The sequence below is a fragment of the Schistocerca gregaria genome, chromosome 2, assembly GCF_023897955.1.
Source record: "Schistocerca gregaria isolate iqSchGreg1 chromosome 2, iqSchGreg1.2, whole genome shotgun sequence".
Taxonomy (NCBI): Eukaryota; Metazoa; Arthropoda; class Insecta; order Orthoptera; family Acrididae; genus Schistocerca; species Schistocerca gregaria.
The window spans coordinates 797,614,803-797,636,580 of NC_064921.1; the positions used below are offsets into that span (position 1 = coordinate 797,614,803).

At 37.1% G+C, this 21,778-nt stretch overlaps 1 protein-coding gene across 1 annotated transcript in view; it reads left to right on the forward strand.

Annotated features, from left to right (window-relative positions):
• LOC126335984 (dynein beta chain, ciliary-like) overlaps nucleotides 1-21,778 on the forward strand; it is a 782,187-nt gene that overhangs the window by 340,944 nt on the left and 419,465 nt on the right. Inside the window, exons 22-23 of the mRNA XM_049999461.1 lie at nucleotides 7,966-8,188; nucleotides 11,553-11,719. Coding sequence (XP_049855418.1) covers nucleotides 7,966-8,188; nucleotides 11,553-11,719 — 390 coding nt within the window. The remainder of the gene's footprint in view (nucleotides 1-7,965; nucleotides 8,189-11,552; nucleotides 11,720-21,778) is intronic.

Here is a 21,778-nt window from a genome sequence, read left to right on the forward strand (position 1 = left end):
AGATTTGGTCCTGCACGTATACTGTCCATAAAAAAACATTCCAAAACTGATTTTATTCAAGGTGTTAAAGCGACGTTAGCACAGTATCTATGGTGGCAGCTTGAACTAAGAACTGTAAACAACAGATTTTCCAGTCAGTTGTGAGCAGGCAGTGTTAAGTAGTGGAATTGCAGCCATAGTGTGTCAGTGCTATTGTGTCCCAAATCACACTGAAGGAACACCTAATCAAATATTTAAGACATTCATCAGAATGTTTCAAAGAAGAGAAAAGCGTGTGCAATATTTGTCCCACACACCTTGATTCCTTAATAAAAATAACGATGCGTGTTTGCTTGCTGCGACTTCAGTGGAATACAAAAGTGGACAATTCTTTTCTGGAGAAAATCATCGCAGGTCAGTGACACTTGGTGTTACTGATTCCAACCTAAAACACAGTGACATAGTACAGTAATTTAAGTGAAGGACTGACTCTTTGATGACAAAATAAGCCAATTTGACATGTGAATTGAACGGACTTTTCTGACTGTTTGAAATGGTTGTATGGAGGTTCTGTGCATTGTCCTCGAATGGGGGAGGGGGGGAGGGTGGGAAAATTTATAACACCTGTGGCATGAAAACTACCATCTTATCTTTTTATTTACCCAGTCTTGAATCTTTTTGGGCTGGCAGGATGGCTTTAAAATGTCACAAATGCTCATTTGTAATGATGTATATAGAAATTTTGATGTGTAGTACATCATCATTATCAATGTGTGTTCTGTCACAAGGCAGGTCTTTGATACTAAGTTAATCATTTTTCATTTTTTCCCTTCTCTGTAATCCTTTTCAATTTTCATTATATCAAATCTGTGTCAAAGTCATCAGCTAGATTATATTTTCTCAGTCCTTTTGTGTCGAGTGCAATCACTTTTCTTCTAAAGCATTCTTTATATGCAGTCTGTTATTATATGCCACAGCCAACGTCTTTTTCTACTCTTGATTGTCCTTTTTATCTCACCTTCTTCAGCACCCTTTTAAGTACCTCCAAATACCTTATTTTACCTTTCCAGTTGTCACTGTCTTCCTCTAGATTCAGTTCCACACAAAACACTTCACTAACCTTTCACTTAGCTACTTATAGAATGACCCACAGAAAATTTTCTTTTTTCTGTCAAATGCTTCTTTTGGTATTGCTGTGCTTGTTTTTTCCATAATTCCTAATAAAATCAAAAATATGAAGCTCAGTATGGCAAATGTAAAGGTATTGTTTATGTTAAACTGTGTGAAACATCAGTCCTTCTTCACACTGTATCTGTAAGTCAAAAGGATTAACTAAGTGTGTGACTAATTTCTGAAGTTCATTTACTTTGCATATGTATAGGGAACGGCCACACACCTGTCGCATTACCATGTTACTGTTCTGGTAACTTTGTATAGCTTGATTAAATTGCAGATAGGGTTATGGTTTGTGAAATAAATAAATATCCTTAACACAAGCTGAGCCCTGGTTAGTAATGAATATGTTTTTCAGTCCTTACTTAAAACAGTGGGAGCAACGGTAGCTTGATTCACCAGCTTGGTCAAAACTAAGTCTGGCACACTACACTGTTGTCCAAAATTAAAGTAAAAAATCAGTTCTGAATAACTCCTCAAAATCTACAAACCTATGCTGAAGAGTCACATGTCTCTAAAGACAACACTCCCGTTCTGAGTCCATAAACCTATTCAGAAATTCCGTAGTTCGTACACTACTCTGCTGTCTTTTCATAGTTAAAGAATGCAAGTGCAACTTTTGAAATTTTCTATAAGTTTCTGAACTCACACAGAAATCTACAGCCACTAATCTTGTTGCCTGATAAATTTTAAAAGCTTCAATCATGACTGACATGCCACTAAGTAGGACACATTGATAATCGCTAACCTTTCATTGCGAACTACTTCAGGCTCTTATGGCCAATGCCCTTGTATAGACTTGATCTGTCATTGCAAAACCCACAGAATTAGATTAGATTAGATTAATTATTCATTCCATAGACCCATAAAAGAGGGAATCCTCCTGGGTGTGGAACATGTCAGATAAACACATTACAAAAATGTAATTAGAAAACTTTAATTTTAATGATCCTCAGTAAATAAACACTAAAATTATGTACATTAATTAAATTTAAACTTCTAATATTTAAAGGTTTAATACTTACATCTGCTTTCATTAAACCCATCATTCAGACATTTGCTAATTTCTTGGCTGTTACAACCAAATATTGTCAAAAATTAAACTAAATTATTGATTTCCTTGATCCTCAGTGAAGAACAATCACATTATGTACAAGATTTATTTAAAACTTTCACTATTTACAGACTTAAGACTTACATCTGCTTTCCATACATCCACCATTCACACAGTAGCTGCTACAACCAAGTATTGTCAAAAATTTAAGTATAATAAATTTTCATTAAAATGGTCTACTGCACTTGTTGAGAAGCTAATGGATGGAAGAAAAGGAGTTGGCCCCCCAAAATTCTTTTAAATTATATTTAAATTGTGCCTTGTCTGAAACTAAACTCTTAATGGTTGCTTGTAACTTATTGAAAATATGTGTTGCTGAATACTGGACTCTTTTCTGTGCTAGAGTAAGTGATTTTAAATCTTTATGCATATTGTTCTTATTTCTAGTGTTGATACTGTGTACTAAGCAGTTAGTTAGAAAAAGAGATATATTTTTTTACAACAAACTTCATTAAGGAATAAATATACTGAGAAGCTGTTGTTAATATGCCCAATTCTTTGAATAGGTTTCAACATGATGTTCTTGGATTTACACTATTCACTACTCTTATTATACACTTCTGTACTCTACAAATTTTTTCTCTGTTTGTAAAGTTACCCCAAAATATGATACCATATGACATAATGGAGTGAAAATCAGCAAAATATGTTAGTTTTTTTATATTTATATCTCCTATGTCTGACATCATTCGCATTGCAAACTCAGACTTGTTCAGGCGATTTAGCAGTTCGTTAGTATGTTGGTCCCAACTGAATTTATTATCAAATTGTAATCCCAAGAATTTTACACTCTCAACTTCTCCTATTTCCATGTCATCATATTTAATACACACACCAGAAGGAAATCTCTTGGAAGTTCTGAACTGCATGTAGTGGGTCTTTTCAAAGTTTAATCACAGTGAATTGGCTATGAACCACTTATTAATGTCAGCAAAAATTTGATTCCCTGCCCTTTCTAAATTTATATTTGATTTACTATTTATTTCAATGTTTGTATCATCTGCAAATAAGACAAACTTGGCGTCTGGGCATCTGGTAATGTAACAGGTGACAGGTCATTAATATACACAAGAAACAGTAGTGGACCTAGTATGGAACCTTGGGGAACACCACAAGTAATTTCTTCCCAGTCAGACGATGTCTGATTGCCTACTGCTGAAGTGTTACATGACACCCTTTGTTTTCTGATGGTAAGATATGACTGAAATCACTTTGCAGCACTACCAGTGACTCCATAATATTTTAATTTACTTAAAAGAATGCTGTGATTCACCAGTCAAACGACTTTGACAGGTCATGGAATATGCCAGTTGCCTATAATTTGTTGTCCAATGAATTAAGGACATTTTTGCTGTAGGTGTAAATAGCTTTATCAATATCAGAACCCTTAAGAAACCCAAACTGTGACTTTGACAGTATGTTATTTCCACTAAGGTGTTTAAGTAGATGCTTGAACATAACCTTTCCAAAGATTTTTGAAAAAGCTGGAAAAAGTGAGATTGGTCGGTAATTTGATGGCATTTCTTTGTCCCCTTTCTTGTGGGGAGGTATAACTTAGCATATTTAAGCCAGTCCGGGAATGTTCCTGTGACAGGTGATTGATTACACAAATAACTTAAGATATGACTAAGATCACATCAACACTCTTTTATTAACTTTGTTGATATGTTCTCATAACCACTAGAATGCTTTGATTTCAAGGACTTTATGATGGATTCTATTTCTTTGGGTGAAGTAAGTGTCAATTCCATTTTACTGAGATTGCTAGTGTGCACTGGTCTCAGATATTCCATAGCATTATTTACTGAACCTGACAACCCCATGCTATCAGTAACAGAAACAAAATACTTGTTTAAATGGTTTGCAACATAACATGCATTTGTTACCAGGGTTTCATTAATTTTTAGAGCTATTTGTTCCTCCTCATTTCTGGTCCTACCTGTCTCTGACTTAACTATATCCCATATTGTTTTTATTTTATTGCTTCTCCTCATAATGCAGGTGTTTAGATTTCTAGATAACCTTCTTCAATATTTTGCAGTAATTTTTGTAATGAGCTATAATGCTAGTATCAAAAGTGTCTCTACGTATCAGATAGAGTTTCCTTTTTGCCTCACATGATATCTTTATCCCTTGTGTGATCCATGGTTTCTTATTAAACTTATGCTTAATTTGAGTTACCTTCAGGGGAAAACAATTTACAATTAAGGTGCTAACTTTATTAATGAATGTTTTGTATATTCCATGTGTGTCTTGGATGCTGTAAACATCCATCCAATTAATTTCTTTGAGCAATCTCCTAAATTTCTCAGTTTTTGACTGTTTTATAGGCCTTCTGTACTCAGTTCTGATAGATGTTTTACCCTGACAATTTTCAAAATTTAATGTTAGGTGTTGCATGTCATGGTCAGATAGCCATTTACTATTGGTTTTGTAATGTGGCTTAGTTGCCTAGAATTGTCTATAAATATATTATCAATGGCAGTCTTACAACATTTGTATACCCTAGTTGGGAAATTTACAGTAGAAATTAAATTGAATGACAATGTGACTGATTTCAGTAACTGTTCACTGACATTGTTTTTCAGGACATCTGTATTAAAATCACCGGCAACCACTAGTTCTTTGTTTTTTAATTTTAGATGAGATAATAAATCTTCAACACCGTTTATAAACTGGTTGAAATTTCCTAAACATGCTCTGTATATGGCTACCATTATAAAGGACCTATTATGAAATTCTATCTACATTGCACATGCTTCTAATTGCTACTCTAAGCAAAATTTATTAATGTCAGTATTCTTAAATTTAAAACTATTTTGAACAAATGTGGCAACTCCTCCTTTCTCCATCTTTTGTCTACAGAAGTAGGAGGCTAACTTAAATTCTGAAAGGTTTCACATATCTATACCTGTGGTCACATGATGTTCAGAGAGGCAGATTATATCAACTAGGTTCGATGACTCCAATTCATCAATGTACATAAGTAGTTCATTAATTTTACTTCTAAGCCCTCGAATATTTTGATGTACTAAAGATAATTGCCATTTCACATTTGCCCAGATGAAATCGCGTGGAAATAAAATTTCTGCTGATTGCTGTAAATTTTTAACCAACAGCTGTGTTCGGTGATACAATGTGCCAAGATTATGCTGTTTGATTACACATACTGTACATCTTATGATAAAAATTATACATGTAAATACTTTAGATGACCTCCACGTGCATACTGATTCCTTAGCGCTGTTAAAACATATCTGTTCCTTTGCCTCTTTATCAAAAAATCCTTCATAATGTCTTTCATTGGTTGCATATTAACCTTAAGTGTTATACGTGAGTTAGGGTTAGAATTTCAACGGTTTCTCCATAATGACATTAGTTTCTTTGCTAGGGTCCTCAGTGTTTGTGCTGTTTGCTTCTTATTCATTGAAATAGTTAACATTAACATTACAGTATTTAATATTAAATATTGTCTGTATTAAATCTAATGATAATTAAATGTCTACAGATATTTATTGCAGCCTAATATTGGCTCTACATTAATTGTTTTGCAGTTGATTTTGTACTAAAATGCATTTGTAATCCTTGGAATCAGGATTCTGGCTTGTAACTCAAATTGTATTGTTTGAATAGAAATTCTGAAGCTGGTTTTTCAATATTTCTCGTCAAGCACTGTCTTTCGACACTTTATTGCTGAAAGAGTTTAGAAGTTATTAATTTTCAGAGATATTAGGTGCATTTATCTCTTTCAACATCAATGTATAAAGCACTCTTGTATCTACAAAGTGGGTGTTTAGACATGGTTCCATGCCTCGTTTCTCTCATTCATGTGTGGCACCATTACCTATTCTCTGTAATTATTAATAAGGATTTTACTCATGTGTGGTCACTGTGAAATATATGCAGCTTCTGAGTTTGTGCCATGGTGGCATCCTTACATCATGTGCAGGCCAGCAACAGATATTTGCCTGGGAAAAACCAGTTGCAGTAACCCTTCAGACTACCTGCTGCACTTATCAGAGCCAGCTTACTTTGTTGTACCCATATTGTGCCAACACACAGCAGGCATTGATGTGTTGTCAGCTGGTAAAAGAAGCAGCTCCACATGCCACCTCCTCATGAGCTTGCTCACCTGTGTCAGGACTCATGCCATGCCATCACCTGTCAAACAAATGCACAACCAGCTGCATCTGCCCAGTCATCTCTCAATATTAATTATGGTGAATATTAGGAGAAAGGTACGATGGTAGTTTCTTGCTTATGGTTGGTGCTACAGCTTCCCAGCGATATATTTGAATTACTCTAAATACTATAAAACAGACTAAGAGTTAAATGGAATCATTTTACATATAGTACATGAACTTAATATTGTACTTACCAACAGTAAAAATATGCAGTGCTGTTATTCTTGTTTACTGAGCGAGATAACACTTGTTAGGGTTGTTGAGTTCCAGAGGAACAGGTGTCACATCTTATCTTGTCATCCAGATTAATTTTTTTCTGTAATTTACGTACATTGATAAAGGTAAATGCCTGGGTGCTTTTTGGGTGAAAGGACATCACTAATAAGGCCCCCTATCCCTGTCCTGTCAAAGCTATTGCTCTACTCTAAAGACCTTTTCACCAAAAGGGCATTGAGCAGCACTTTAATTATTTTCATTATATTTATCATATAGATCAGAAAAAATTCTGTTTTGCGCAAAAGTTCAGTTTGCAAAAGATGGAATTTATCTACATGATAAATAAATTTGTAATAGCAGCTAAGGAAGAACAGCCACTAACAATATTCCTAATTTCCTGTTATGCCGTCTTTCCTTCAAGAAAATAAAAGTTAAATTTGTCTGCTGTACTGGAAAACTTTGTCTTTTAAACATTTTAATTTTATGAACAGAAAAGTCCAGCCAGGGCAAAAAAAGAGAACATGCTGCCAATCCTGAATGGTCCATTTGGCATGGTGCTGGGCCCAACTGTACTGCGCTGCATAGTTTCATGGTTGCAAAGATGGACCTCACCATGGATGTTGAGAGTGAAGTTGCACATCATGCAGCCTATTGCACACAGTTTGAGTCATAACACAATGTCCTGTGGCTGCATGAAAACCATTATTCAGCATGGTGGCTGTGCTCTCAGTGTTCTACTGAGCCATAATCCGCAGGTAGCAGTCATTCACTGCAATAGTAGCCCTTGGGCGGCCTGAGTGAGGCATGTCGTTGAAAGTTCCTGGCTCTCTGTATCTCCTCCATGTCCGAACAGCATCACTTTGGTTCACTCCAGGTTGCCTGGACACTTCCCTTGTTGAGAGCCCTTCCAGGCACAAAGTAACAATGCGGACGTGATTGACCATCTAGGCATGGTTGAACTACAGACAACACGAGCCGTTTACCTCCTTCTTGGTGGAATGACTGGAACTGATCGGCTGTCAGACCACTTCTGTCTAATAGGCGCTGCTCAAGCATGGTTGTTTACATCTTTGGGTGGGTTTAGTGACATCTCAAAACAGTCAAAGGGACTGTCTGTGATACAATATCCACAGTCAACATTTATCTTTAGGAGTTCTGGGAACTGGGGTGATGCAAAACTTTTTTTGATGTGTGTACATTGCTGGTTGCTCAATTCTTACAAGATAACTATAATTCTTATTTACATTTTGAACTAGTGTGGTTCACACAATGTACAAATTATTTGTTGCATATTTTCAGCCTTCAAGAGCTAAATGACTTTATTGATGAAGCAGATAATGGTCTCCTGCAGCCAGTTTTGGAAGGGGACTATGATGGTCTTCTGAAAGTAATGGGGTACCTGTTTCATGTAAAGGAAAGGACACCAAAAACAGATGAAATGTTTGAGCCTATAAAGGAAATGATTGATCTGCTAAAGACATATGATGTTGAATTTTCAGAAGAAGTGTACTTACAGCTACAGGTAGGTTTTTTGTACATCACTTGATATTATAGCCTACAAAATTAAAAACTGAAAACTTCATTATTTAAACAGATGATAATATCATTCTAAGAAACAACAAAAATATCAAAATGAGAAGTTTGGCATGTGACTCAGTTTGAAGAAATTTTTTGGCAGAAGTCATTGATAGAAGTTGTAGAATAATAGGGTCTCTGAGGAAGTTTTTAGAGTAACTGGGTGATAGTCCCTTTACTACTTCCAAAAGAGTTGTGCAGGAACAGCATCCAATCCAATTTATTGTTGCATAAATTGTGCAAAAATTGTAAATTAGTCAGGTGAGTGGCCAATAATGACAGATTTTTGCTCTAATGTGGTATGCTGTTTAAACTAAAGCTTGAAAATTCTTCCTGTTTAATGAGATAACAGGTATTGTGCTGACCCTTCAATGACTTGTGTGCCAGTTGAACTATTACACTTTAATTAAGCAGTTTGGCTTCATGAGGCAGTGGTCAACACCAAAAAAACAAATCAGGAATCTTTTTGTCAATAGCCAGTAGTGCTAATCAGTAGACTACATAGTTAACTGTAGATTAGTAAAATCCTTCGATGATCATGCCAGTGACATAGGAGAAATAAAAACTGGTACAATTAACAACTTTTCAAAATTCATTTAAAAAAGCTCTTAGTGTTAGTGCGCTCTTTCTAAATACTGAAGAACAAAATGGCTTAAATGAATTCAAAAACGCCGAAGAGTGTGGACCTCAGTTTATGCCTTGGAAGGAAAAGATCCCTGTCAGGTCTGATGCCACTGCCATTTTTAATTCCCATCAAAAGAAAAGAGGGAAACTAACTGAATACAATCCTGCAAGCACGTCACATGTGTCAGGAAATGTGTTGTGTGAGAACAAGCCATGGATGGGCTCAACATCTTAGTAATATTAATATTGTCCTCTAGAACAAAGATCTTCCACCTTTGGCATTTCTAACTATAATACTTCCATTTCATCTCTTGTCAACTGATACAATAGGAAACAACTTGCAGTGACACACAGTTTATCTTGCAGGGTGAAAATAGTTAATTCAGATGTTAACATTACTATTTAGATACCTTTCATTCTGAGATAAATAAGAAGACGTATTAGCTATGTGGTGCTAGAACGTTTGAGAACATGTATTTCTATAAATCACTTAGAGAATACAGTTTTGATAAAAACTTACAAATAAAAGGTATAAAACTTTGCTTCCACCATTTGCCGATAGGAGGCGACAACGGTAAGAAACAGATTGCAGACGTCAGACAGTTAGCTTGGACCTTGGTCAACATAAACTCATTCAAACATTAGTTGATTTGTGAGTGCATCATAAAGTTGTTCTTGATTGAAAATGTCAGTTTATGAGCCTAATTCTCGTCATTTGCAAGAGGTGTTAACTGTTTTGTTTCAGTATTAAGAAAGAAGTGGCTGAGTCTCATCCAATGCTCTCAAGTACGTATGGTAAGGACACTATTAGTGAAAGAACGTGTCATGAGTGGTTTCAACGCTTCAAGAATGGTAATTTTAATGACGTAGACCGGCATAGTGGTGGAAGAGAAAATGTTTTCGAAGATGCAGAATTGGAGACATTTCTGAGTGAAGACTAGCGTCAAACTGGCACAATTAGTGGGAGTGACACAGCAAGCCATTGCAAAATGTCTCAAGACTATGGGCATGATTCAGAAAGACGGAACTTGGGTCCCGTGTGAGCTGAAACCAAGAGATGTTCAATGGAGTTTGTGTGTTTGCAAACAGTTACTTCAGAGACAAAACAGAAGGGATTTCTGCATTGCATTGTGATTGGGGAAGATAAATGGGTTCATTACAATAACCCTAAACGCAAAAAATCATGGGGATATTCCGGTCATGCTTCCACATCGACAGCCAAACCTAATATTCACGGCTCCAAGATCATGCTCCGCATTTGTTGGGACCAGCTCAGTATTGGGTACTATGAGGTGTTAAAACCAAGTGTACAATGACAGGTGCTCATTGTCGAATGCAATTAATGCATTTGAGCTGAGCGTTAAAAGACAAATGGCTGCAATACTGCGAGTGGCACGTTAAAGTGATTTTGCAGCACCACAACGCTCGATCCCGCGTTGCAAAAGAGGTCAAAATGTACTGTCAAATTTTAAAATGGGAAGTCCTACCTGACCCGTCATATTCTCCAGACATTGCTCCCTCTGAATATCACCTGTTTAGATCAATGACGTATGGCCTGGCTGACCAACACTTCCGATCTCATGAAGAAGTCACAAATTGGATCAATTCATGGATTGCTTCAAAAGATGAACAATTTTTTCAACACGGGACCCATACACTGCCCGAAAGATGGGAGAAAGTAGTGGCCCGTGATGGAACTTACTTCGAATGATACGTGTATAACCAATTTGTTTCATTGAAGCCTCAAATGATGGGGAAAAAACAGTGGAAGCAAGGTTGTACACCTTGTAACAGACAAATTATTAAGTTACAAAGTGGTATGTAGGTGGAATTTTTCTACTGAGTAGAGGTTGACTGTTCCACTGACAGTGACACTAATAAACACAACTACAGCAATTATCAGTAACTCCTCGTGCCATCTGGCTCACCACATAAACACGTTTCTGTACTACGATTGATAGAATCTTCAAATTTTCATTATGTACTTATAAAATAATAAGGAAAATTAAATATGTTAAGAGAGAAAGCAATAGTAATGGATTTCTTTTAGAATCATCTCTCTTTGCAAGCAATGTGAAAGTATATGTGCTTTGTTCATATTATATGCATTAAAGTATGGTGCTTTGGAAAACTGGACTAAGGACTTCATGTTGAATAATGTATAAAATTAGTACCAAAGATAATAGAAAATTAACAGCAAGTATCTACAAAATATGGTGTAACATCTGTATTGATCCTCACAAGTATTTTCTTTGCTCGCGTGATATTTTTTCCTAGTTAGAAACCTTGCATCATTGACTGCAATGTCTTCTACCTTTTTTCCCATGCTCAGATTTACAGCTTTAGGAGTATTCATTTACCATCATTGAAGTGTTGGTAACACTTTGTTCCTCTTGGTAAATTGCTTCTAACGAATGTTAATATAGTCTAATGAAAGTGTTCTGAATGTTACCCATTTATACTAGAATGAATTGTCTGCAGTTTTGTCAGTATTATTAATACTGCAATCTAAGGTATTTATTGAGTGACTTGACTCAAGATCTGCTGCTTTTGTTGCACTTATATGAAAATGGTAAGTAGTTTAACCATATAAAAAAACAAAAATTCTATGATCATGTTATTCCTCAGTAATTATTGTTCTATAGTTAGTGTAGGACAATATATTTTTTTTTGTTTCTGATTTTTAGGAACTGCCTGAACGATGGAATGCTACAAAGAAGACTGCTGTAACTGTGAAACAACAAGTTACTCCACTTATGGCTGCTGAGGTTACGCTTATCAGGAAGCGAATAAACTTATTTGACCTGAGACAAAACCAGTATCGAGAATATTTTCGAAAACTGGATTTATTCAAGTAATTTCTTACCTGAAAAAGATATGGTTGTCTTACTGCCACTCACTCTCATTTTAGTTTGAGATTTACGATTCAGTTAATTTCACCTCTTTTCAAGTTGAGAGAGTAACAGTAATGAAACAATGGAAAGAAAGGGAGGAGAGGTTAAAGGGACAGGGGTGGAAAAAAAGAGGGAGAAGAATGGAAAAGGGGAAGGGAAAGAGAGAGAGAGAGAGAGAGAGAGAGAGAGAAAGAGAAAGAGAGAGAGAGAGAGAGAGACTTTAATCATCCGACAATTAATTGGGAAAATTACAATTTTGTTAGTTGTGGGCATGATACGACATCATGTGAAACTGTACTAAACACCTTCTCTGAAAATTACCTAGAACAGTTAGCCAGGGACCCTACTCATGATGGAAATATATTGGATCAAATGGCAACAAATAGTCCTGACCTCTTTGAGGATGCCCACATCAAAACTGGTATCAGTGATGATGGTGTGGGTGTGGCAACAATTATTTCCAAACTACAAAGGAAACTGAAACAAGCAGACAGAGGTATACATTCAGTAAACTAGATTAAAAAATCAGTAATGTCATATTTCAGTGAGGAACTTGAAACATTCTACAAAGGTCAGGAGCATGTAGAGGAACTCTGGCTCAAGCTCAAAAGAATAGTTGACCACACACTGGATCGATATGTACCAAGTAGAAAAGTTCATAATGGGAGGGAACCTCCGTGGTACACAGTCACTGTAAAGAAACTTCTAAAGAAACAGAGAGTGCTGCATAATAGGTGTAAAACAAAGCATAGGGCTATAGATAGAGAGAAGCTGAATGAAACATGTTTGGCTGTCAAGAGAGCAATGTGTGATGCTGCCTGTGACTATCATAGCAGAATATTGTCAAATGACATTTTACAAAATCCAAAGTTATTCTGGTCATATGTAAAGACTGTTTAATGGCACCAAAGTTAGTGTCCAGTCCCTAGTGAATGAGACAGGAACTGAAATTGAACAGAGTGGCCTCCTCAGTGTCAACTGTGTTGGGACCCTTGCTGTTCATGTTGCATATTAATGACCTTGCAGACAATATTATTAGTAAAATCAGGATTTTTGCAGATGATGAAGTTATCTATATTGAAGTACTACGTGAGAGAAGCTGCTTAAATATTCAGTCAGATCTTGATAATATTTCAACATGGTGCAGAAACTGGCAACTTGCACTAAATGTTCTGAAATGAAAAATTTTGCACTTTACAAAACAAAAAAAACATAGCGTCCTATGACTATAATGCCAATGAGCCACTGTTGGATTGGCCAACTGATACAAATACCTGGGTGCAGCACTCTATTGGGATAAAAAATGCAGTGATCACATAGATTCAGTTGTGGGTAAAGCGGGTCGATCACTTTAGTTACAGTTGTGGGTAAAGTAGATGGTAGACTTCGGTTTATTGGTAGAATGCTGATGAAATGCAATCATTCTACTAAAGACACTGCTTACAAATCACTTGTGTGACCTATCTTAGAATATTGCTCAAGTGCTTGGGACCCATACCAGGCAGCACTGACGTGGGATATTGAAAATATACAGAGATGGGCAGCATCAATGGTCACAAGTTTGGTTAATCGTTGGGAGCATGTCACTCTGATACAGAAGTGAACTAGAAGTGTTATTAACGACATATAACTTAGAATCACTGATCAGCTTCCCTAAACGTATGGCTCAAGACAATAGCACTCTAATAGATAGCATATTTGTGTAATAAGATGATGTAAAAATAACACCTGCTTTCCCTGTGATAAATGGATTATCTGATAAGTGGCTTATCAGAGCATGATGCACAATTGATTAACTTACAAAACCTAGTAGCTTGTACAGTTCAGAAACTATTAAGTAAAAGTGTAAGGCTGGACGACCCTGTATCTATAGAGCACTTCAGAGAAAGTTTAAGAAATATTAATTGGGAAAAAATATATATATATATAATAGAAAGAAACTTCCACATGGGAAAAATATATTAAAAACAAAGATTCCAAGACTTACCAAGTGGGAAAGCGCCGGCAGACAGGCACAATGAACAAAACACACAAACACACACACAGAATTACTAGCTTTCGCAACCGATGGTTGCTTCTTCAGGAAGGAAGCAACCATCGGTTACGAAAGCTAGTAATTCTGTGTGTGTGTTTGTGTGTTTTATTCATTGTGCCTGTCTGCCGGCGCTTTCCCGCTAGTGATAAGTGCAACATATTTCTTGATAAATTTATATCCCTTTTTAACACTGTTGCCTCAAAAAAATCACTAAATGTAACACCAAACAGTTTTCAAAGAAACCTTGGATTAATACCGGTATTAAAGTGTCTTCAGAAAGAAAAAAGAAAATTATATGAGCCAGCAATAATGAATTCTTGAATAGGAATAAATAAATCTTCAGGTATAATATATGCATTTTGTGCCATTTAAGGGAGTGGGGTAATCTTTTTTTCTTTTTTTTTAATCAGTGATTCATGTGCGCATTTCTTATACATTTGACGCATTCCTTATCATAATGATGGTTTTCGAGAGATTGATCAATGGAACACTTATCTAAATAACTAACTGAAATGGCAGATTCTTGAAGACAAGCGTAAACTATCCAAAGAAAGCCTATTAACAGAGTTTCAAGAATCAGCTTTAAATGATTACTCTAGGGATATACTACAACCCCCTGCATATCACTCACACAGGGATCCTGAGGATAAAATAAGAATAATACCTGCACATAAAGAGGCATTCAAACTATCATTCTTCCCACGCTCCATACATGAACGGAACAGGAATGAATCCTAATACCTGGTACAATGGGATGTACCCTCTGCCATGAACCTCACGGTGGTTTTCAGAGTATAGATCTAGATGTGGATGTAAATGTAGATAATGTAAGGTGGCCCAGCAGCAGGACACAAAGGCAAATCCCTTTAGTTATTGAGGTCACGTGAGACATTGACATTAAGTCAAATTCAGAATTCAGACAGACTGCATCAAAGGAAATTAAATTGACACAGACTTCCAGTTCATCTTATAATAATAGAGAAAAAAGTTAAGTCAATAATAAGAGTTCCTGTTCGATCAACGTGCTTCATCAGAATATTGGGGGAGAAAACCATTGCAATGGCATCTAACAGCTACTGCTGAAGTAGTTACTCCTCCTAAACAGCATCCCATACGAGCAAACCATTGCATTTTTACCTTCTGTTATTCTTACTTTGCCAGTTGCCTTGCCACAGTGGCCACACTCGTTCCTGTCAGGTCACCAAAGTTAACCGCCGTTGTGCTGGGCTAGCACATGGATGGGTGTCCATCCAGTCTGCTAAGTGCTGTTGGCAAGCAGGGTGCATTCAGCCCTTGTGAGGCAAACTGAGGAGCTATTTGATTGAGAAGTAGCAGCTTCAGTCTCGTAAACTGACATATGGCTGGAAGAGCTGTGTGCTGACCACATGCCCCTCCATATCCACATCCAATGACGCCTGTGGGCTGAGGATGACACGGTGGCCGGTCAGTACTGTTGAGCCTTCCAAGGCCTGTTCAGGCAAAGTTTAGTTAATCATACTTTAGGTATTTGGTGTAGGCATGGCTGTGTTTAAAAAGAGTAGCTTGATGTAGTCATAGGGTTGAGCCTTGCACATCTGCTTTCATGCCCTGCAGATAATTCACTGTAGCTGTGTTCCTACAGCCAGTGGTCTATGCATTGGCTAGAACTGCAAGTTAATTAAATACACATAAATACAAAATTAAAGTAAAATGAATAATGAATAACAGTGGTTCTGTTCTAATATCAGTAATTGATGTAGACAACAAAGAATTATGTTGAATGATGTTTATTCAAGAAAAGACATCTCAAATAAATGGGAAGTGGTTCTGTGATATTCAGTTAAAATGCAGACAGAAAATACTCTTATTGCATGCAGTAAAGTTATGTTGAAAACGATATGAGAATGGTAGCAAAAGTCCCCAAATTAAATAGTCATAAAAGACTCACACAAAATTAAGTCAATTTCTTTATCAAAATACACAAAAGATTCACCAGCCCAAAATAGTTCAAAGTTTAACATGCTGATTAACAAATTAAGACACACAATATGAAGAATGGTAACTAATACCATGTCTTTTCTCAGTTCTGTAAATCAAGTGGCAAAAGTTAGCGTCCTACTCTGGAGCACATTCAAACCTCTTAAAATATAAAGTCCCTTCAGAACTTAAAGTTTGATAGCAGTCATTCACAGCCCATAAACAAGCACCTATGCGACTGAATCATGTATGTTTCTCTAGACAGGTCTTCCTTCTTCCAGAACTTGCCACAAAGTGACCAGCATTGCACACTTGAGCTCTTCCCTCAAAAAGTCCCACTCTGAACTTGACTCCAGCAGTATTCCGACAATGTCCAACTCTCATTAGCTAAAGGCCATCCCCACCAAAAATACATCATTCTATGGCTCTAAAGACATGATTTGACTCAACATGATCACTTCCCAGACTGAACTAATATATTACAACAATACTTAAATAAAGAAATGTTATATATATTCTGTCTCACTCAGATTACTTACAATAATTAAAAGTAAATGTTTGTCCATTAGTAAATACACTAATACTCTTGCACAAGTGTGCTTATGATAAATGACAACAGATTGTCATTAAATATTTTTTAAGCAATTATGAGGGTAGGAACTTAAATAGTGGCAACTATTTATTAACAACCGATACAAAAGAGTTACATGTTTTCACCTGTTACTGTCCTTCAGAGTAATCACCAGTGTTGTGTAGAACCCATTGCCAGCGATGTGGAAGGCATAGTATACCGTTGGCAGAGCCTGTTCTGTTGATGGTGCAAATGGAGTGGTCTAAGCCTTTCAAATCTCTGGAACAGTTCTGTAGCGAATGCCACGAAGTGGTTCCTTCATCTTCGGAATCAAATCAAAGTCACAAGGACATAAGTCCAGGGAGTATGGTGGGTGGTACAGTACTTCACAGTCCCATTGACCGAGCAGAGCAGCACAGCTTGCCCTGTATGCACCCACGCATTGTCGTGCAAAATGATGGGTGGATTGCACAGAAAGTGTTACCACTTCTTTTGCAAAGTTGCTCGTAGGTGATGCTCCAAAATCGAACAGTAATATTGTGCACTGATGGTCTGCTGTGGAGGAACGTAATGTGTTATTATAACCTCATCACAGCCGTACATGAGAATCACATTAACTTGAGACCGCTCCATTCGCACCATCAACAGAACAGGCTCTGCTAATGATATACGACGCCTTCCAAATCACTGGTAACTACTTTGAAGGTCAGTAACAGGTGCAAACATGTAACTCTTTTGTAACAGCTGTGAATAAATAGTTGCCACTATTTGGTAAGTTCCAAACCTCGTATTTATGCTTTCCTGACAGAGGAACCTTTTGATTCTCTTTTTAATTGTGGTGACCTCTAACACATGCAATTGGCCCTTTTAAATTAGCTGTTTTTTAATAGCTCTTGCAGTTGACATTTAAATGAAGTTAAAAGCAAAGGTATGACAAAATATGAGGTACTCATGCTACATTCATTTGCTGTAAATGTGGAGAATTCAATGTTCTGACAAACATTTGGATGATAAAAAAGATATAAAGACATAATAAATCAATAAATAAAATAGATACAGATACATAGCTTTCAGGCATGGTATAACAATGAAAATAATCAATTATTGACAAAATTATTTAATTAGATGTATAAAAAATCTACTCAGCAAGCGGCAGCAGAACACACACATAAAAGACAGTTGTATCTGGCAAGGTTTCGGAACCAGTGGCTCCTTCGTCATGCAGAAGAGTCCAAGGGGAAGGAAGAGGGATGAAGAAAAAATACTGGAGAGGTCTAGGAAAAGGGGTAGATTTCAGATTTCTCCGAAATCTACCCCTTTTCCTAGACTTCTCTAGTACTTTTCCTTCACCCTTCTCCCTCGCCCATCAATCTTTCTGTCTGAAGAAGGAGCCACTGCCTCTGAAAGCTTGCCAGTTACAACCATCTTTTATGTGTGAGTTCCCGTGTCTTGGTGAGTAGATTTTCAGGGATGATAGCTATAGTGCAATGCTATCATCTAAGATATCATATGTTGACATAGCATGAACATTCAAAAGTTGTTATGTTTCGGTTCATTGTGTAAATGTTTATGCACTATGAAATATTAACTTCTGTCTCAACAATACTGGAATGTCATTGTGTCATTGGATGTCCCTCATGTATCTGAAATCTCTGATGTATTCAGATTTGCATTAATATTTGATACGAGTTATTGTCGAATGTCAAAGAGATGTAACCTGGTCATCTTTAAGTGTGTCTGACACTCTACCATTTCCGGTGGCACATTCTGACAAAGGCAAAATGATTATCAGCTGTCCAAATTCCCAGCTCTGGGATTTACCTGTTTTCGGTGACACACTCGTTGTCTCTGCACCTGAGCTTGCCTGGGGCGGAAATGGACAACTAGCCTGGCTGGCCATGGCACGCTCTGTGTCCTGGGCCCACTAGTGTCCAGGTGTGCAACAAATTCATATCTCCTCAGTATCAGGCCCAGGTGGACAAATAACTTGCCCACATACTTGCAAAATTACAATTTAATTATATAAGTAAATAATTTGTGTGCACGATCTTAGCAGGCAGAAAGAAATTGATGTAATTTGTCTATCTGCACATCATATAACCACAGGGATACATACATGGACAACTTAAACAAGTAGAGAGGTATGTATATTCAGTAACGTAGATAAAAACAGTAGTCACACTATGAAAGAGGTAGTTACTAATCACTAAATAGCGGACATACTGAGTCACAGGTAGGCACAGCAAAATGACTGTCACAAAATGAGTTTTTGGCCAACAAAGCCTGTGTCAAAAATAGGCAACAGAACACAGACACACACACACAAATACAACTCATACTTACATGACCACAGTCTCTGGCAGCTGAAACAAGACTACGAGCAGCAGCACATGATGGGAGAGGCAACCAGGTGGCGGTAAGGAGGAGGCTGTGGCAGGGAAGGAAAGGGATAGCAGTGTAGGGGTGGGGACAGTAAAGTGCTGTTAGTAGGAGAATGCAGGTATGAGGTGGCCTCAGCCTTCATTAGTGATTGTCCTTACCTATGTAGTCCATTCCATGTTCCCATTCCAGCACTACACAGCTCTCTATTCCACCAATGCACCCAGTCTTTTTACTTCTCTCCTTTTCCATTACCTCCCTCTCTCCTCCACCCTCGGTATAACTTCCTGACTGTACCTAGCTGCCCTACCCATTCCACCTCAAGTCTGCACAATCTCAGTAGCAGCCCTCCCCTATCCTGCGCTATTCCTTATCCTCCCTGCTGCAGTCTCCTCCCTACCACCACCCAGTTGCCTCACCCATCATACAGTGCTGCTTGTAGTCTGGCTTCAGCTGCCAGAGACTGTGGTCAAATGTGTGTGAGTTGCTTTTGTTTGAATGTGTGTGTGTCTGTTGTCTATTTTTGACAAAGGCCTTGTTGTCCAAAACCTCATTTTGTGACAGTCTTTTTGTTGTGCCTATCAGCGACTCAGCATCTCTGCTATATGGTGAGTAGCAATTATTCTTTTCATAATACTGTTATATTCCATCCTGGATTTTCTGTTGTTTAAAAAACAGTAATGTCATATCTGAATGAGGAACTTGAAATTTTCAGCACAGCGCAGGAGCATGTAAAGGAACTATGGCTCAGGTTTAAAAGAATAATTCACCATGCATTGGATTGCAGCAGAAAAGTTCATAATGGAAAGACTCTCTGTGGTATAAAGTCACTGTAATGAAGTTTCTAAAGAAAGAGAGACTGTTACATAATATGCGTGAAACAAACCATAAGCCTATATAAGAGAGTGTTGAATGAAATATGATTGGCTGTGAAGAGAGCTATGTGTGAAGCTTTCAGTGATTCTGAAGGAGAGTATTCTCAAATGATCTTTCACAAAACCCAGACAAATTCTGATTATATGTAAAGACTGTTTATGGCACCAAAGTTGGTGTCCAGTAATACACAAATGAGACAGGAACTGAACTTGAGCGTAGCAAAGGAAAAGCTGATATACTGTACTCTGTTTTCAAATGTTCCCATACAAAGGAAACCCTGGAGAATTGCCGCAGTTTAATTGTATTATCACTGAGAAGATGAGTGAAATATGTGTTAGTGTCGGTGTTGTTGAGAAACAGCCAAAATTGTTAAAATTGAACAAATCTCCAGGGCCCGATGGAATCCCTGTTAGTTTCTGTATTGAATCTGTGGTTGAGTTAGCCCCTGTTCTAACTATAATCTATTACAGATTCCTCAAACAAAAAACTGTGCCCAGTATTAGGAAGAAAGCACAGGTCACACCCATTTACAAGATGAATGGTATAAGTGATCCACAAAACAACTACTTAGTATCCTTGACATTGATTTGTTGTAGCATCTTAGTACATACTCTGAGCCCAAACGTAATGAGGCATTGTAAATAGAATGATGTCCGGCAAACGAACCCACATCAAATCAAAAAACATTGCATAATCCATCTCACACTTTTATCGCATTCTAAAATCCATGGATCAAGGCAGTCAGGTAGATGCATAAAAAGCATTTGACTCAGTGCGACACCTATGCTTATTGTCAAAAGTATGATCATATGGAGTATCAAATGAAATTAGATTAGATTAGATTAGATTAATACTTGTTCCATAGATCATGAATACGACACTTCGTAATGATGTGGAACGTGTCAGGTTAATAAAAGATGTCTGTACAAGAAATTACATTACACAAAATATTGCATGACACTAATGATTAAGTGTTTTTTTTTTTTTTACTTACTTTATATCTAAAAATTCAGCCAATGAGTAGAAGGAGTTGTCATCTAGAAATTCTTTTAATTTATTTTTAAATGTTAGTTGGCTATCTGTCAGGCTTTTGATGCTGTTTGGTAGGTGCCCAAAGACTTTTGTGGCAGCATAATTTACCCCTTTCTGTGCCAAAGTCAGATTTAACCCTGCATAGTGAAGATCATCCTTTCTCCTGGTGTTATAGGTATGCACACTGCTATTACTTTTGAATTGGGTTGGATTATTATCAACAAATTTCATAAGGGAATATATATACTGTGAGGTTACTGTGAGGATCCCTAGATCCTTAAATAGATGTCTGCAGGATGACCGTGGGTGGGCTCCAGCAATTATTCTGATTACACGTTTTTGTGCAATGAATACTTTTCTACTCAACGATGAATTACCCCAGAATATGATGCCATACGAAAGCAGTGAATGAAAGTAGGCATAGTAAGCTAATTTACTGAGATTCTTATCACCAAAATTTGCAATAACCCTAATAGCATACGTAGCTGAACTCAGACGTTTCAGCAGACCATCAATGTGTTGCTTCCAGTTTAACCTCTCATCAATGGACACACCTAAAAATTTTGAAAATTCTACCTTAGCTACAGACTTCTGTTCAAATTCTATATTTATTACTGGAGTTTTGCCATTTACTGTACGGAACTGTATATACTGTGTTTTATCAAAATTTAAAGAGAGTCCGTTTGCTGAAAACCACTTAATAATTTTGTGAAAAACATCATTTACAATTACATCACTTAGTTCTTGGTTTTTGGATGTTATTACTATACTTGTATCATCAGCAAAAAGAACTAACTTTGCATCTTCATCAATGTGGAATGGTAAGTCATTAATGTATATCAAGAACAGTAAAGGACCTAAGACCGAACCCTGTGGGACCCCGTGCTTGATAGCACCCCAGTTTGAGGAATCAGCTGTTTTAACATTACACGAACCACTTATTTCAACTTTCTGCATTCTTCCAGTTAAGTATGAATTAAACCATTTGTGCACTGCCCCACTCAAACCATAATGATTTAGCTTATCTAAAAGAATTCCATGATTTACACAATCAAATAAGTGACTGGAATGAAGATTTATTGGTAGGGAAGATGAAGCATGTTTTCTTGGAGGAAGAGTCATCAACAGATGGAGAAGCAACTTCGGTTGTACTACAGGGAAACGTGTTGG